Below are 15,928 nucleotides of genomic sequence, written 5' to 3' on the forward strand. Positions count from 1 at the left end.
TTTGCAAACAAAAGCTTTGCTGTTCGATTTTTCCCGAGCAAAAACATTCCTCTCATTTTACTTAAATGTGGAAATTCTCGCCATTCTTTTATTTCGTTTTAAAATCACATATTTTGGATAAATTTCTATGTTTAATAAAAAAAATGTTCATAAATTGATTACACACTTATTTCAATATCGGATACTTATCATTCTCCTGTTCCAAATTTAGTTAACTACCAGAATTCACTTTCAAACCACTCTTTCTGTTGTGATGTCACTCTACCGTCTTGTGATATTATTAAGGGCATTTCATGTCACATGATTGCTCAAAAAGTCTACATCCTCACCAAAAGGTTTGTTGCGCAATGCTATCGATTCCCAAACCTTTCGGATCTGAATCTACTTCCTGTTTTGTGATCTACTCTTCATAATAACAGCTTGAACCTACACATTTGCGCGCGTAATAGTATCACGCCAAATCTGTTGCCTTACCATGTGTGACGTCATCGCATTTGACACGCCTCTCGTCTGCCCTGTGTGAAGACGTTTCCACTAATAGCACGAGGTTACTATCATTTATAGTTTATTTTTGCCTCACACGTTTCCTTGGTGATATTTCAGACAAGGACAAGTTGTGAGGCCCAATGAAGAAGGCAGCCATTTTGGTAAAGTAGTCCAAGACAATTCTCTTTTCCCTACTGATAATACGTAATAATTCACAATCCAAGATACGCATGCGCGACATGGCTAGCAACAATGTTTCAAACGAGACGCTCCAATCTAAAATCCGAAATCTACTTACAACAGTAATAACTCCTAGCAATGTACTGCGTAACTGGCTTTACTCGTAATAATCTCTCCTAGACGATTGATAATAAATTTCGTACCTGGCTAACTCACGATGCCAATGTTCTAGGTTAGACGCACCATCTAATTCTCTCAGATATTGGTATTTCTGCTTCTCCTAGAAGACGTGCTAGTCTTTATGTGCGTTTCGTCATCACTTTTGGTGTTGGATTAATTGGTGTTGATAACGTAACCGTTTTTAGTTAATCGGTATGGAATTAAGTGTTTATTATTATGAGAACTGGTGTAGGCCATTGAATATTTATTTATATCTATATCTCGTGCATATTTTTATTTACAATTTTAACATGGTTTGAAATACGTCAAAAACTTTAGTTGCATCATTATATTTTTGCACAATTTATTATTATTTTATATACAAATTATATGCATGATTAGTCGTTGCAATCGTATGCGTATAGATATATCCCTTTGTTGCTAAGTCAGTTATCTCCCTTTTTGACGCCAGTGCTTTAGTTAGTTACGTATTGATTCGTGCAGACATTAAGTTATCTTCGAAATAGTAATCTTATTCGAAAATAAATTTTATAGATCGGAACCTCTTTTAGTTTTGAACACTTTCTTCGCTTCTGAAATGATTAATGTATATATATATAAATTATCCCCCCCCCCCTCTGTTTAACGGCCATTCTCACGACGTACTTTAGTTAGTTTTGTTAGTGTGGAGTTTGGTCTTTTGGAAGTTAATATGTTTAAAGCACAGATTTCTAGGTCAAACATACAGTATGAGTAGCCTAGAGAAATATCTTGAACCATGAAAGTGTCCGGACTAAAGAGGTTCCGATGTAGACAGGATTCGCAAAACGTTATTTAAACACCACAAGACAAGCTTACCGTAGAAGCAAAATGATATATATGCACATAGGCAATGTTGTGGACCGTGTATTGTCTAACAAACTACATGTTGTTTATAGTTACCTAGGTGATCGTATTGTTGTCTAGCCAACAAAGTGTTGTCTAATCGATAAGGTGTTGTTCCATCAACCATGTGTAATCTAGTAAAATATATTGTTTAGTCTAGTGAGTTTCGTGTCGTGAAGTCAATTTATCAGGTGTAGTATAGTCGATTTTGCAACAACCATGCGTAGTCCTGTCGACCATTCGTCGTCTATGCTACCACGTGTTGTCAAGTCGACCTGCCGTTGTCTAGGCTACCACGTGTAGCCTTGTCGACCATGTGATATCTTCCAGCCATGTAAAGTTACATTGACATGATGTTTTCCAACCCACCATGTTTAATAGTTTTTGTCAAAGGTTGTTAGCAACGACGTGTAATCTTTTCACCATGGGTACCACGTGGCCTGGTGTTGCTTGATAATCACTTGGTGTTCTGGACAACTCGTTTCGACTATTCAATTCTGTGTTGGCTATTCGACCTTTTGATCAAGCCCCGACAAATTTTATCGACCAGTACTGGCCCTGCTTGCACCACTAACGTAGGTTTAATGTTGACCTCGCCTACTGTATTTCAGTACAACCCGCTGGGCTCGAGACACACAAGAAACATCGGTAATTGAGGAACGCCGGTGGTGCTGGTACAACAGATTCGTGTGAATTAGTGATTTTAACCAATCGGTGTGGATGAAATAGGACCATATGGCTGCATCACAGTTTAAAAAGAAACAGTTGTTGATGGTTGCCCTATATGGTCGTGTGTATTAGTTTCTTAAACCTGAACCACCAGAGTGGATGCTATATTTAGATAGAAGCTTTCAGAATCTACCAACCCAGGAGACACATAACTAATCTTATGTGTGGTTGTCCCTCATTTTGTTCCAAATTTTACTCCTTACCCAAAATTTTCCAGGAATGAGGAAATAAAAAAAAATGTATGTGACTTATCAGCCTCATAGACTTTGTGTAGCAAAAGAGCAAACGTGACTATAACCCGCCGGAAGTGTGATACCGGAAATGATTCCTCGTGTGATGTATAGTACAAAGTTCCGGACTCTCTTTACTTGTATATTTATGCAAATCTAAGCTAATTTATGACAAGTCATCGAATTAATGATGTCCGTGCTGGAAAAAAGTATAAATTTGGCATTATTTAAATAATTAGTAGTTCCATGGATATTCCTTGTAGATATTTATTTTTATGATTGGACTCTTATGATCCCCTGACCTTTGACCTCTTCAGTTCAAAAATTAAAAACAAGGGGGCATACCTTTAACTTCTTACTTTCTTTGTCATGACGTGATATGAAGCGATTGGAAGATGAATACTGTACACTTTGCTTTAATCTTGCTCTTGGAAATCTGTAAAATCATTAATTTGTCAAAATCTTGACTCGAAAAAAAAACTAGGTCATCAAGGTCATTCACTCTGGAACGTGAACATTCCAGAAAGCAGTGTCACAAGTCATCAGACAGTGCTTGAAACCTGTTCGAAGAGGTCAAAGGTCGTGTTATCCCCAATATTTCCTCAAATACTAATATCGGGAAGTTTTTTTCGTTACGTGAACGGTCAAATTATGTGTATCGAGATCATAGACTATAAAACTGTGTATTTTTATGCAAGTCTGTAGCGAAACTTAGGTGTTTGTGTGTATCAACATGTGTTTTAAGTAAAGAACAAATTAGAGAAAAATATCTGATAGTCATATTCCACCAAATGTTTTTAATTAATGTCACATGTATAACAATAAATTGAAGCGTTCTGAAAACTTGATGACCATGCTGAGTGGAGGAGTTCAGAAAACAATCAAACATATTTTTCAAGTTTTCACGTACCATTTCATTCGTTTTTCATAGTTATCATATGTGATTTGTGAAATTAAGGAAATTGGAGACCCCAAACCCCATTTTACCTCTTTCCTGCCAATTCTTCGGGTAGAATGTGTTCCGCCATTCATAATAGTTCATACTCGGCCAGTCACACGGCGTCATTACCAAGCTATATAAGATTACTGTACAAATCGTATTTGGAAATAGCCGTAGTATAGGATTATCGCTAAGACGTAAATCACGTGACTTAGTAATGGTCATAAAAGAAATAGTTATACTAGAAAATAGTTTGATTAGAAATTGCATTACATGAAGTAGGTAGAGATTAGAAATAGTTATATATGTATAAGTGACTGTAAACAACACGCCAAGGACTATTACTTGGTTGTGTATTTTGATCAGTTTCATTGTATGATGTGTTATCTAAAATTTACACAACTGTGTGATAGTTTGTTTACGGTCATCGCTTAATAGACACAAGGCTCGATTAGTGCTTAGTGGGTTACGTCATTCCGAGTGACGTCACGTGGTAGGCCCTGATATGGCGAACGAGTGCTAAAAATTTCCAAAGAATTCCACTTAATGTTCATTTTAAATATTAAAAGATATTTCTCAAATAAACCAAAAATAAACTACAAGCAAGAATATTCATCAAAATGACGTAATTCACGTAAATGTGACGTCATTCGCATCTTACTGACGTCAGTGGCTCTATCTCAGTGGATGTTATAACGTATCGTCAAAAAAGAGTGCACAAAAAAACCTTTTGTATGTAGCTTTGTGACGTACCTTTCGTCCAATGATTTGACGCCATTGTGGTCACGTGGTGTGACATCATATGTACATATCATTATTTCCATTTGTCTTTGTTACTTTGTTGTCCCTCTACTCGTTGAAATGGCAGCATATCTGTAGTAACTGCCGGATTTGTAAATTTCCTATAGAAATAAAGATTATTTTGTTTGTAACCACGAATTTGTATTTATTTTACTCAAAATATTTATAGAAGTACAGGAATAATTTATGGATCAGACAAAGATTCGAACTAGGATCCTACAAATTATACAGGTGGTCCATCCAACTGGCTTTAGGAAAGTTCAATTTTTGATTTAATTTATTATTTGGGGACTAAATGTTCATCCAAAAGTTTCAAACGATGTTAACACCAGAGCAAGCATTTGCCACTATTTATTTACTGTATATTATTATTATTGTTACTACGCTCTCCCTCCTCTCTCCCTCACCTAAAAAAAAAACCAAAAAAACAAAAAACAAAAAGAAAACAAATGTATGATAAGTTAGATATATTACTATAGTGACATGGCATTCGGATCTGCAATATATGCCGATGGCTGAGATGTACTACGCGATGATTTCCTTGTGTCTAATGTACACAGTTTAGATTGATAAATTCACAGAAACAGAAATCTTCATGATCAGTATACTTCTAATACAAAATTAACTTGAAATGAAATTAAAAACATACTGCCAGAAGAAATCAACTTTAAAGTATTTTATACACAATGTTATATTTTTCATCTGTTATATACACAATGTTATATTTTTCATATGTTAACTCATTAGAATATTTGGTAAAATACAAATTAAAATCATGGTTTTATTTTTGTGATGAGAGATACATTTATCTCTTAATATTGACAACACCAGATAAAAATGCGGTTGCTTTTGTGTCAGTTAAAGACCTAACTGCAATTCGAATTATGCATCCTTTTCGATAATAATATGGTTTAAGTCGATGACCCCATTTCCAAAAAACATGAAAACAAATCACAAAGTTGACAAGACTTTTGTAGTATTTAAATATGTGTGACCTTTAAGCCAGTTACAAGAATGATACAGGTAAAAATCACGTGCATTTCAAGCTGCCTTTGTTGCCTTGGGCCATTCTTGTTGGTTTTGTATTATTTTGTGATATATCCAACGGTACACGTCGTCAGCCTGGACAACTCATGTTTTTACCAACTACTTTTACCACGATATTCGCTACACTTACCGTCAGGGAATATAGGTAAGTGAGAGATATTTTTTAACTATTTGTAACTCTCAAAACTGGTAAACGTGTGCTTATTATCTCTGCTGAAACGGGATTTTATAAAAAAAATAAAAGCAGCGGTGAAGGCAATGAGTCGAGATGGAAATATGATCAAAGGAATGATCAGGAGACTAAGTGTTTCTGAAGAGTAAGCGTTTTCTGCTTAATCGGCGACAAATGTCTCATAAATCTTGGTCAATTCAAGTAAGTGTTATTCCCAAATAAGAACATGGTTGACAGCAATTCGTCAATAAATTACCCCCCCACCCCCAACCCCCCCCCCCCCCCCCCCCCCCCCCCCCCCCCCCCCCAAAAAAAAAAAAAAAAAAAAAACACACACACACAAAAAATGAGAGTGGCGCAGTTTCTTAACCTTGTTACAGATTGGTATTCCAATAGAATAATCTGTAGTCTAGACTACAAAATTGTCTGGAAAGTCTTACCACGAAGAGATCATCAACCATAAATTCGATCATTTCTTATTGAGTTTTAACACCTACTTCAATATACTTGTACTACCTTTCAGTTTTTCGAAAGGAAAGATGTCGTAACCGGAGAATGAAGGGGTTACTTTGAAGGAGGAAGTGATAGAGGATGTTCATTACTGGTCATAAACGTTTCCAAAGTTAACATTCCATCTGTTCCAATTGTCAGACGAAGCGTATCACAAAAAGACTATACCCATGATTTGATAGTAGTAAGAACGGTTATTGAAAACTTTGGATAAAAATCTGGTTGACGTGCCTGTAATAAATTATTCCTCTATAAACGAGGAAGGTCCGTATCCTGATCATAAACATCATTAACTGGCACTCTGAATGAATGTACAATTAAAGCATGTACATTAATTGATTTAAGCATATTTGTAATTAAACAAATGCGATCAGACACAAATTATAGAATTCATAATCTGTCTCCCGTAAAAATGAGACTGCAAATTACAATAGAAAAAAGGAACTGATGAAAAACGGCACTATCAATATGGATTATAAGAAATAAGGTATAAACATATAGAGAGAGTATATGGTCAGTGTCTTTTAGATATAAGGCGAGGATGGAGAAAGACCAAAGAGGCGAACCCTGTCCCGAGCAAAAATGTAGTTTATATTTTAAGATACTGACCTTGTATTCTATTTATCCTGCAAACCAACATAACGAAGCTCACTCTTTCACGCTCAACACGTGTAACTCCGTAAAGAAAAAGGTAACGAGGGAATAGAGGAAGAAAACAGTTACAAACTGTTGAAAAGCGAACACAAGTCAAATTTCTAATTTTACATATAGTTGCCTCTTGTGACAGAAATGTTTCATATATTCTATCCTTAACACACTACCATACCATCGCAACATCAAAATATTATCTGATGAGGTTGTCAGTGGATAATGCCCTACTGACGGAGCCTGTTATAGCGTTATCATACTGAAATGTCAAGGGATGCTTGGGTAGTGTAAACACCACACAACACGATATAATCTAATGGCTAGTTTATTGATCCTGTAATATATATGTGACAATTAGTAACAACAGTTTTAATTTGATTAAATCTTAACATAAATCTTCCTGTAAAATGAGAAAAAATGTTTTCTTTTTTTTATATTTTAATGTCTGATTAAGTTGATTCAGAAGAGACCTTAAAAATAGTGACACCAGTAAAGAAATATTGGAAGTAAATCACTGCATATATATTCGCGAGAAGAATGTTTTTCATGGTATTCGACGTGTGAAAACTTTGAATTTTGTAACAACATTCAATCGAATTTCTTTAACATGACATCTAAACATAACTTCCGAAAAAATCATCCTTACAGTGTTTAATCAGTGAAGGAAAAACATAGGTCAACATATTTGATGATTAGAATCTCGCCTGCAAATGAGACATTATTACATTAAACACAAACCATGACAGAGCGTTATTACAGATAGAAAATCTAAGCTCCACAGAGACAATTATTTAAAAAATAATGTCAATAGATTCTTATTCTAAACTCAATATCGATTAAACTAAAGCAAAGCATGAACAAAAGAGAGGTTTATGCGGAAACCCCAGACAAAGATAATAAGACCACGTGTTCTGGAATTGTAAGCGGCTTCATGTAAACTTTTGTTAATGTCACGTTCTCGAATGAGAGCAATGTCAACAACAACACTTACCATACTGAACTTATTTTACTTATTTCATCTATGGAAACAAGGTACAGTTCAGGTTCGAAATATTGAGAACCACACCAAATTAATAAAATATGAAAATGTTTTTTTGAGACGCAGTGTTCGAAAATTAAGGAAAGCAAAGAAAACATTTGATGGAGAATACTTATCACATTCTGTATGATAATATAAAAAACGAACAATCAGAACACTGAAACATATACTGATACATACAATGGGTTCTCTGTAAAAGTCTTCGTGACCACATTATACACTTTATAAAGTTACGAAAATATCAAATTAATTATGAAAAATGTAATATTCTAAAAATATAAAAGCTATGAAATAAATGAAATCAAAAGCGATATCAATTAATACAGAATTCAGTAATAACGTAACATGATATCAATCACGCGGGTCGTTACGCTTTATCCGCCATTAACAGCTGACGCCACACGAGCTCGTGCGCGGCATCAATGACGTCACAAAGCTATCATAAATGGAATCACTGATATATTTATCAATATAAGTAGTGTTTATTCGTCGAATTTAATTTCCCTTTATATCACAACAAACGAATCACATTTGTTTCCTCAGGGTGATGACAAATTGATACACGCATAGTATTTTCCATAGAAATCAATGTATCAAAAATGTAAGTTAACGCAAACACACAAACTGCGCGAAAACCTGAATACCGCGAAAACCTGAACACCGCGAAAACCTGTATGCTAACAATATGTTTATCAGTTAGAACACAGACAAATATCCATGAAGGACAAAAGTTGTGAGCTTCATTCCCGGCTCCTGCCATCAGACAAAACTATCGTTGAAACCCTGACGAAACATTTTTTTAAGTATCTACAATCACCAGAATCTTGTTGTAAGATCAAAACTAGTACGAGTCACCATCTCGAATAGATTTACCCGTTTTCTAGGTACATTTCACAAAAATTAATATATATATATATTACCACCACAATTTTTTTTCGTTCTTAATTAGAAATGTGGGCAGCTTGAGTTGAAAGTGTCGACCCGTTTTCATGAACAGCTGAATACAACGTTTTAACACTCCATGCGAATACCTTTTAGAATACACACTCTGTTCGTGGTGCGGTCGTTGGGCGACATAAAAAAGTAATTTTATGTTGCCTTTCTTGCAACCAAAGCGAATACTAAAACTTGTTCAAGACTAAATATTTTCGAAAACAAATGTGAATGAATGTTAATACATTCACTTTGTAAATCAAATATCACTTTGATGCATATCTTTTAAGTATGTTTTGCTGTCATGTCTTAATGTCAGTTGAAAGGACAAGGATTGCTCAACATCAAATTCTTTCTGTGTTTGTAGCTATTAATTTGTTTCGTTTGTCGTCGCCAAAATCTATTCATAGGACATTTTCTGGCATTTATAGGACATATAATGACCAATCAATGCCTCCAACAGTCTGTTTCTTGGTTGGTAAGAAACCACAAAGAAGATTTCACTGCGCATGTCTGGGACGTTACATCAATGGCTTCCGGGTATGCATGACTTGTGAGTAGACTAAGAAAAAATCTTCGTACACAATTGGGAATTCACAAATTCTGAAACAATAAAATTAAAAAAAATCATAACCAAAACTAAAATTCAATAAACAAAAGGAAATTTACATGGGGAATCCTGAATAGTACGAGGAGGATTATACCAGGTGTTCCTGAAGAGTAAGCGTCTTCTGCTTTATCGACATCATCCGTCAAATAAATTCATGGCCAATTCAAGTAAGTAATGTAACGTTCCCAAATGAAAATAACAATGGAATCAACAAGTATGCTAACAAGAATAAAAATACCCTCCTTCATAAATTTCCAAATGTTATCATTATGATGAGCGTTTAACTTCCCACCATTTTCATCTACCTACATCCCTGTGTTGTGATGATATCTGTTAGTTTTCGACTCTTGCAGAAAAATCAAAAGAAAAATAAAGATTGAATGCATCGAAATATCAGTGTTTTCGTTTAAAAAGCGAAGATACATGCCGACTTTTCTCTGCTAAAGGATTTTGGAAAGAAAAACATTTGTTCCTAGTCCTAGTACAGAAAATGAAAATTAATTTGATACGACAATGCAAATCCAAATCAAGTAAAAAAAAAAAAGAGACTAAAATAAATGAATAAATATAAACCAAACAAAGAAACTGATTTTTCACTCCGAAATTAACTCACCCGTGTAGTCTATCTGCCCATCGTCATTAACGTCAGCATCCTGAATGAACTGCTCCACGTCCATCTGGTTTTCGGGCGGGGATTTAAATGTAAGCGCCGACCTGAGCTCGTCCCGACTTAAGAATCCATCTTTGTCTTTGTCTATGACACGAAATGCTGCAAGCAGTCTCTCCTTCTCAATGTCTATTTCAATATAGTTGTGTCTCATCATGTTCTTGTATTCCTCAAAGTCGATGAAACCGTCGCCTTTCAGTTGGACCATTAAAAAAAAAGAACTTTTAATTAACTTCGAAACTACATTAATTACTGCTAAGAATACATAGTCAGTGTCTTAAAATGTTAGCTATGTTTCTGGCGAGTTCAGTTTCATTGTCGTTAAGCAAAAGGATTGGGCACTAGTTACAATAACAACCTTGGCGAGGGTGAAGACAGACAGAATTGACGAGCCTTGGCGTGCCTCGTTCGTCTTTCTGTGTTCTATTTATCCTCCAACACATACTGAATATTCAGATTATCGAAATTTCAAAAGTGTGCTAGGTCTGTTCAACCTTTGTTTACATGAAGTTGACGTTACACTGAATTGTGACTGGTGACGAACGTCAAAATAATTACTCCGCGCAGAAATATAGTTCTACACTTCAATGGATATCAAAGGCAGTTTTATGAATTTGCGTTAATAACTTGTTTGTTACAACAAATAAAATCGCTTACTTAAATATATTTTTAATGAAATATCTTAATAAATCAGAAAGTAATTCTGCATAAATTAATGCACGTGCTAAAATACCGCTGTTTCCGTCACTGCCGAAAAGAAAATTATATGTGGCAGGTGTATTCCGACAATGGCAGCGCAGTTGCTGGATGATAAATCTCTGTTTCTCTTATTAGACCTTATTTACCTCTGCAAAGATTGCTGTACTTCAATCTGAAACACCTGGTTTGTGATTATCTTCTGGGGGCGAAGACTTAAGAAATGACAATGTAGTCTAGAATGAGATAGCATTTGTCGTCCTACTTGTTCAAAACTAGTGGCAAATTTTCTTTAAATAGTCAAGCGGTAAAATGTCGGCTTCGAATTCGAAAAGCAGCTCGTGCGAGACCATTGACATTTTTTCATGTCCTTCCATTTAAAAAGTGATATGACACAAGAATTTTTTGAAAATTGCCTCTGATCTTCCATATATGTTAACATACATAAGCATGACCTAATGACCTTTCCATTCCATTACGCTTACCGTCAAGGTCAGCTAGTCTCATCATGTTTTTAGCATCCTCCTCAGTTGGGTTCATCCCCAACAGTGCTGCAGCCTTAATCAGTTCACCTTTCGATATCCGACCATCACTGTTTAGGTCTATCAGTTCGAACGAGGCTATTATCTCTGAAATGACAACGGATCATAGCTCTTAATATCTTGCTTCTTTTTGGCTTTCTGTTTTCCCATCAAGTATCTAAATATATATTTTACTTTTATTTTCCTATTCGATAAAGGTTTTATTAATTCTGGCATCTCAGACGAGTCTCCAGACGAAACAGCTGTAGGATGCAGTTTAGTTCACAACTTTGTATTTAAAAATGTTATCCACCTCAGTATCTTTTATTAAAATCATCCTACTATTTTCTCACAGATGATAATGTAATTTAGTATAAGTCTTAACAGCTGATAAAGGATTCTGAATGGTTCCCTTGTGGAATGGTTTCGAGATGTTCCCCTGTGCAATGATTTCGAGAGGTGCCCCTGTTACTATGTACGGATTATCGTAACTGAGGTAATTGCTGACATTGTGGTTAATTCTTGCACTGATAATTGTAATGATCTTCCATCGTAAATATCCTGTATAAAACCAATCCTATGATAAACAAAACGGATGTGTTGAGAATTTACTGCCATTAAATAATATCTTGTGAATTTAATTGGAACTATGGATTAAACATACTACATCCATGCGAATTACAATTGACATTTTGTAATAGACACAGTATATCTATAAATGGTAAAACCTGAATGAATTTAAAGCCCCAATACAGACAACTTTCATTCAGAAATCGATAAGAAAATATATTTTCTATTTATATCGACATACTTAAAACTGACTTATCAGAGAGAAATACTTAAGACGATATCGTGCGTTTGTATTAATGTAAAAAGTTTTGATATTCACTTTTTGTAAACATGCCTCTATGAACGATCTTTTAAACGTTTCCGTGGGAGGTCGATATTACTAAAAACACGTAAACTTTCTATTCAAACGTAGACCTGGCATGACTATTTATCGGTATTCTGTGGTATGACGTCACGAAAGCGACCAGCACGTGCGACATCGTCTACTACACCTATGCATTAGAGTTTGCAGATTGGTCATCTAGTTTTTTTGAGTCGACTTTCTGAACTTCGTATGACATCGGCGTGTGGAACTCTCTTTAATCACTTTTTTGTTTGGATTTTTCTACAAACATTTCTTAATGTACACTGTTTAACTGAGTGTGTTTTAATCTTATCTTTGCACGATTACCAAGTTGATGTTTTCTCTGAAATTTTCTGAATCTCGTAAATTTGCCAAATGATGATTGGGGATGATTCCAATAGAATGCAAAGCACCTGTATATATTCTGAATTGTGTCCTTATTCGTATGATTATCAGTGCGGCGTGCAGAGCTAAAGCTGAACACGGAAACGAAATCACCATGTAGGACAATTACAAAGGTTGTACAAAAGACACGCCAGTGAATACCAGTGAACACCAATTTTCATGATAAATTGACGAAAAGATAAAACATACGATAAACGTTGGTTTAAACTGGACCATGAAGCTATTTCGTCCCTGTCCGAACTTATCAGTGTAGAAGAAAGAATTAGGAAAATTAAAATTAGGCTTTTAATCAAATCGATATTAGATTCTACTTCTGATATGGGATGGGACATTGTTTTATATAAGGATCAAAAGGTATGGCTGAAGTATACAAAATAATGTAATCATTGTTTATCATACTGATGTATTGAGTTAATTGCCGACATCCATTTATAACTTAAAGGAAAATTTAATTACCCTCCATATGGGCATCTGTTAAATTCTTGTCTCGTATAACAAGGAATGGCAGGTTTTTGGACATGCGCCGTTCTACTGTCGGAGATTTGTTACCGGAAGTACTCTTTTTTGTTTCCTCTGTTATTTTTAGATTGCTTGGTCCTGGTTTAGACATGCGCCGTTGAGATATTGGTGTGGTTTTCTTGGTCGTTCCTTCTGATAGTGGTATGGTCAATTTACGGTAACTGTCGACCACTATCGTCCTGCTTTCTCGTCTTGCAGACGCCATCTTTGATCTGTTGGCTGAATTATCTTTAGATGATTCAATGTAGGATACCAATCATAATCCTACTTTCTTCACAACACCTGAAAAAATACGTAACAACTTGACAATCAAAATAACATTTTTCATGTCACAAATTATTCATAGTAACCTTCGAATGTCTTAGATATGCCAATCTTGTTTTCCAAATGTACCAGGTTGCTCTTAATTTTAAAAAAGAAAATTTGACTTATTTGCTTAAGTATTCGTAATCAAATGTTTCACAGGATTACAAATCTATGTGTTTTTTTCAATTTTTTTTCTACGCAAGTTGTCCAAATTCTCTTTAATTATAAGTAACGTTGAAACATTTCTTCAATCTTCATGTAAAAGTTGATAAAATTTATTACTGTTGAATTTGCAACTTTTATTTCTAAGAATGATTTGAAAATTTTCCAATATATCCGTGAATTACTTTTCATGTTGTGATTCTGAGCACACTGCAGATAAAATTTGAAAGAAGTGCTAGCTACGACAAACAGAACGAAACATTATTTCTAATTTCAGAATATACATATTTATTTGACGTTGTTCTAAAATAACCAGATATATAAAAATTACGAAATTTATTAAATTTGGGGGCTGGTGAACCTCCCCATCTAAATTTTAACTTTTTTTCCGGTCGCTTTGGATTTTCCTCGGTCACCATCTAGGCTCCAAAATTCAGGCCTAAACCATCATGGTCTGGTAAACTTCATATTCTGATATAACCGAAAATACATTTTTCTGACCTGGATCGTCACAAACGTGTCAGGAGATGGAGGCAAGAGCGGGTAAAAATTCTTCGTGTTCTGAAAACACCACACCATTGATTAATATGTAGGGCAAATGAAGTGAGTTTATAACTTCACTGCTATAACACTGCCGACAGGTATTGTATAAATTCTCGATAAGATCTAAGTTCACCTAAATTCTACATAATCCGTCTACTGGTTTTTAAGATCAATTACAACCCATAACCCGAACCAGTTAAAACAGTAACAGGTCAGCTTAAATCCATTTTTACCAATTCTCATCGACACGGTTGGATGTTTTGACAATTTTTGGTGTCAACCATTTCGTAGGTTCACAGATGGTTTATTTAATGACGAATAATGTATGATTGATCACAATTGTAAATGAGTTTTAGAACTAGTGCCTCACGTGAATAATACTGGTATCTTACCGTAATAGAACTGGTGTCTCACAAGAAGGATACAGCTGTTTCACCTTAATGGTACAGGTGTCTCACCTTAATAGTACCAGTTTCTTACCTTAGTGGAACTGGTGTCTCACCTTAATAGTACCGATGTCTCACGTGAATAGTACCAATGTCTCACGTGAATGCACCGGCGTCTCACCTTAATGGTACTGATGTCTCACCTTGAGGTCACTTGGACATCTCAAACTTTTTGTATCTTAGTGTCAAAATATGGATTTAGACACTATTTATCTCTATCCCTTCACTTATCATTTTGATATCATTCAAACTATCTGGGTTATCATATATAAAAATAAGTAAAGCAGGGGAAAAAAAACTAGGGTGACCTGATTATGGAAATAAATATTCTCTCACAAAAATCGGTATCCTAACGAGCGTCACAATCCAAAGAATTATGAAAAATAAACATATGAAGGTTAAAATTAAAAAGCAGTTGGAAAAATAAACATGTTGCAATTTGCTATGAAAGAGTTGACTTCTGACCTTAATGTCGGTTTCAGAAAAAGTCATATTGAAGTCGTTCTCCATGTCCACTGTTACCGTCATCAGTAAAAGTAAGGATGATGAACATATATATGACACAAAGAGAAATCTTTATTTTGAAGCCATCATGGATACTTCCTGATAGTGACTAACTGATATTTTTTAGAAAATGTATCAAGACTGGCTTTCATGTTCATGTTTTGTTACAAAATTTAATAATTCGTATTTTGTGTTTGACATGCTATTTTGATTCATTGATGAAAATTAAGCAAAAACAATAAAGCCTTATCATATTCAACATTCAGTTATTTTTGGATGAGTGTCTGAATGTTATGTATTTTGTATTGTCAAACTTCGTAAGAAATATTGACTTGCCGTAAACAAATGTAAAAGTCTATTTTTTTTTTAGATTTATGAAATGTTTATAAAGTTCAACATTACAAATGGCACTTGTAATCCAACAGAATTCTGGCTTAACTCAAAGGTTTGGTATTAAGATTGATGTAGAAAGCAGAAATAACTGTCACAAATAAATCCGATAAGACACATTTAACAACATTACTATAAAAAAGTATGATTTCAAGTATTTGCATCTAATATACAGTGTATTCAGTTCGATTATGGGTACTATAGTGATAAATAATTATAAATAAACACACACCTAAAAGTAACGATTTGAGTTAAGGGTTGTTTCTCGCGATGTAATTTTTCATAAAAACTATGCAATGTCATATGTTTATAAATCTCCTTAGATAATGACAATATTTACAGTTTAAGGACAGTAAAATGAATTTCTTAAATGTCTTTTTAATGAAAAAAGATATCGAAAAAAAAACCCAAACAAACAAACAACAAACCCCCTCACCCCCAACCCCCGAAAAAAAAATAATAATAATATATGTTACTTACCATTAAA

At 34.6% G+C, this 15,928-nt stretch overlaps 2 protein-coding genes across 4 annotated transcripts in view; one reads left to right on the forward strand and one right to left on the reverse strand.

The window, feature by feature from the left end:
* LOC132550909 (calcium-transporting ATPase sarcoplasmic/endoplasmic reticulum type-like) overlaps positions 1–4,541 on the forward strand; it is a 50,179-nt gene extending 45,638 nt beyond the window's left edge. For 2 of the 3 annotated variants that reach the window (XM_060215010.1, XM_060215011.1), the window contains exon 28: positions 2,322–4,541. The gene's annotated coding sequence lies outside the window, so the exon portion shown is untranslated. Of the gene's footprint in view, positions 1–603; positions 648–2,321 lie in introns of all 3 variants that reach the window. The other variant, XR_009554234.1, reaches the window with a different exon arrangement.
* A 4,780-nt stretch (positions 4,542–9,321) lies between these two features.
* Positions 9,322–13,295, reverse strand: LOC132550905 (uncharacterized). Its single transcript, XM_060215003.1, has 4 exons — positions 13,028–13,295; positions 11,218–11,361; positions 9,983–10,228; positions 9,322–9,362 (listed from the first exon to the last, which is right to left on the reverse strand). Exons 1-4 carry the CDS (start codon positions 13,293–13,295, stop codon positions 9,322–9,324), a joined length of 699 nt encoding a protein of 232 aa, XP_060070986.1.
* Between the last annotated feature and the right edge of the window lie 2,633 nt (positions 13,296–15,928).

The sequence above is a fragment of the Ylistrum balloti genome, unplaced genomic scaffold, assembly GCF_031769215.1.
Source record: "Ylistrum balloti isolate Yb309-2 unplaced genomic scaffold, AGI_CSIRO_Ybal_v1 Utg370158, whole genome shotgun sequence".
Taxonomy (NCBI): domain Eukaryota; kingdom Metazoa; phylum Mollusca; class Bivalvia; order Pectinida; family Pectinidae; genus Ylistrum; species Ylistrum balloti.

Bases quoted from the DNA above. Each gene is read 5' to 3' on its own strand.
- LOC132550905 (XM_060215003.1), bottom strand. From the start codon at position 13,295: ATGGCGTCTGCAAGACGAGAAAGCAGGACGATAGTGGTCGACAGTTAC. The intron at 11,362-13,027 runs GTAATTAAATTT...TTGTCATTTCAG, and splicing joins AACAGATGCCCATATGGAGG to AGATAATAGCCTCGTTCGAA. The intron at 10,229-11,217 runs GTAAGCGTAATG...TCCAACTGAAAG, and splicing joins GAGACTAGCTGACCTTGACG to GCGACGGTTTCATCGACTTT.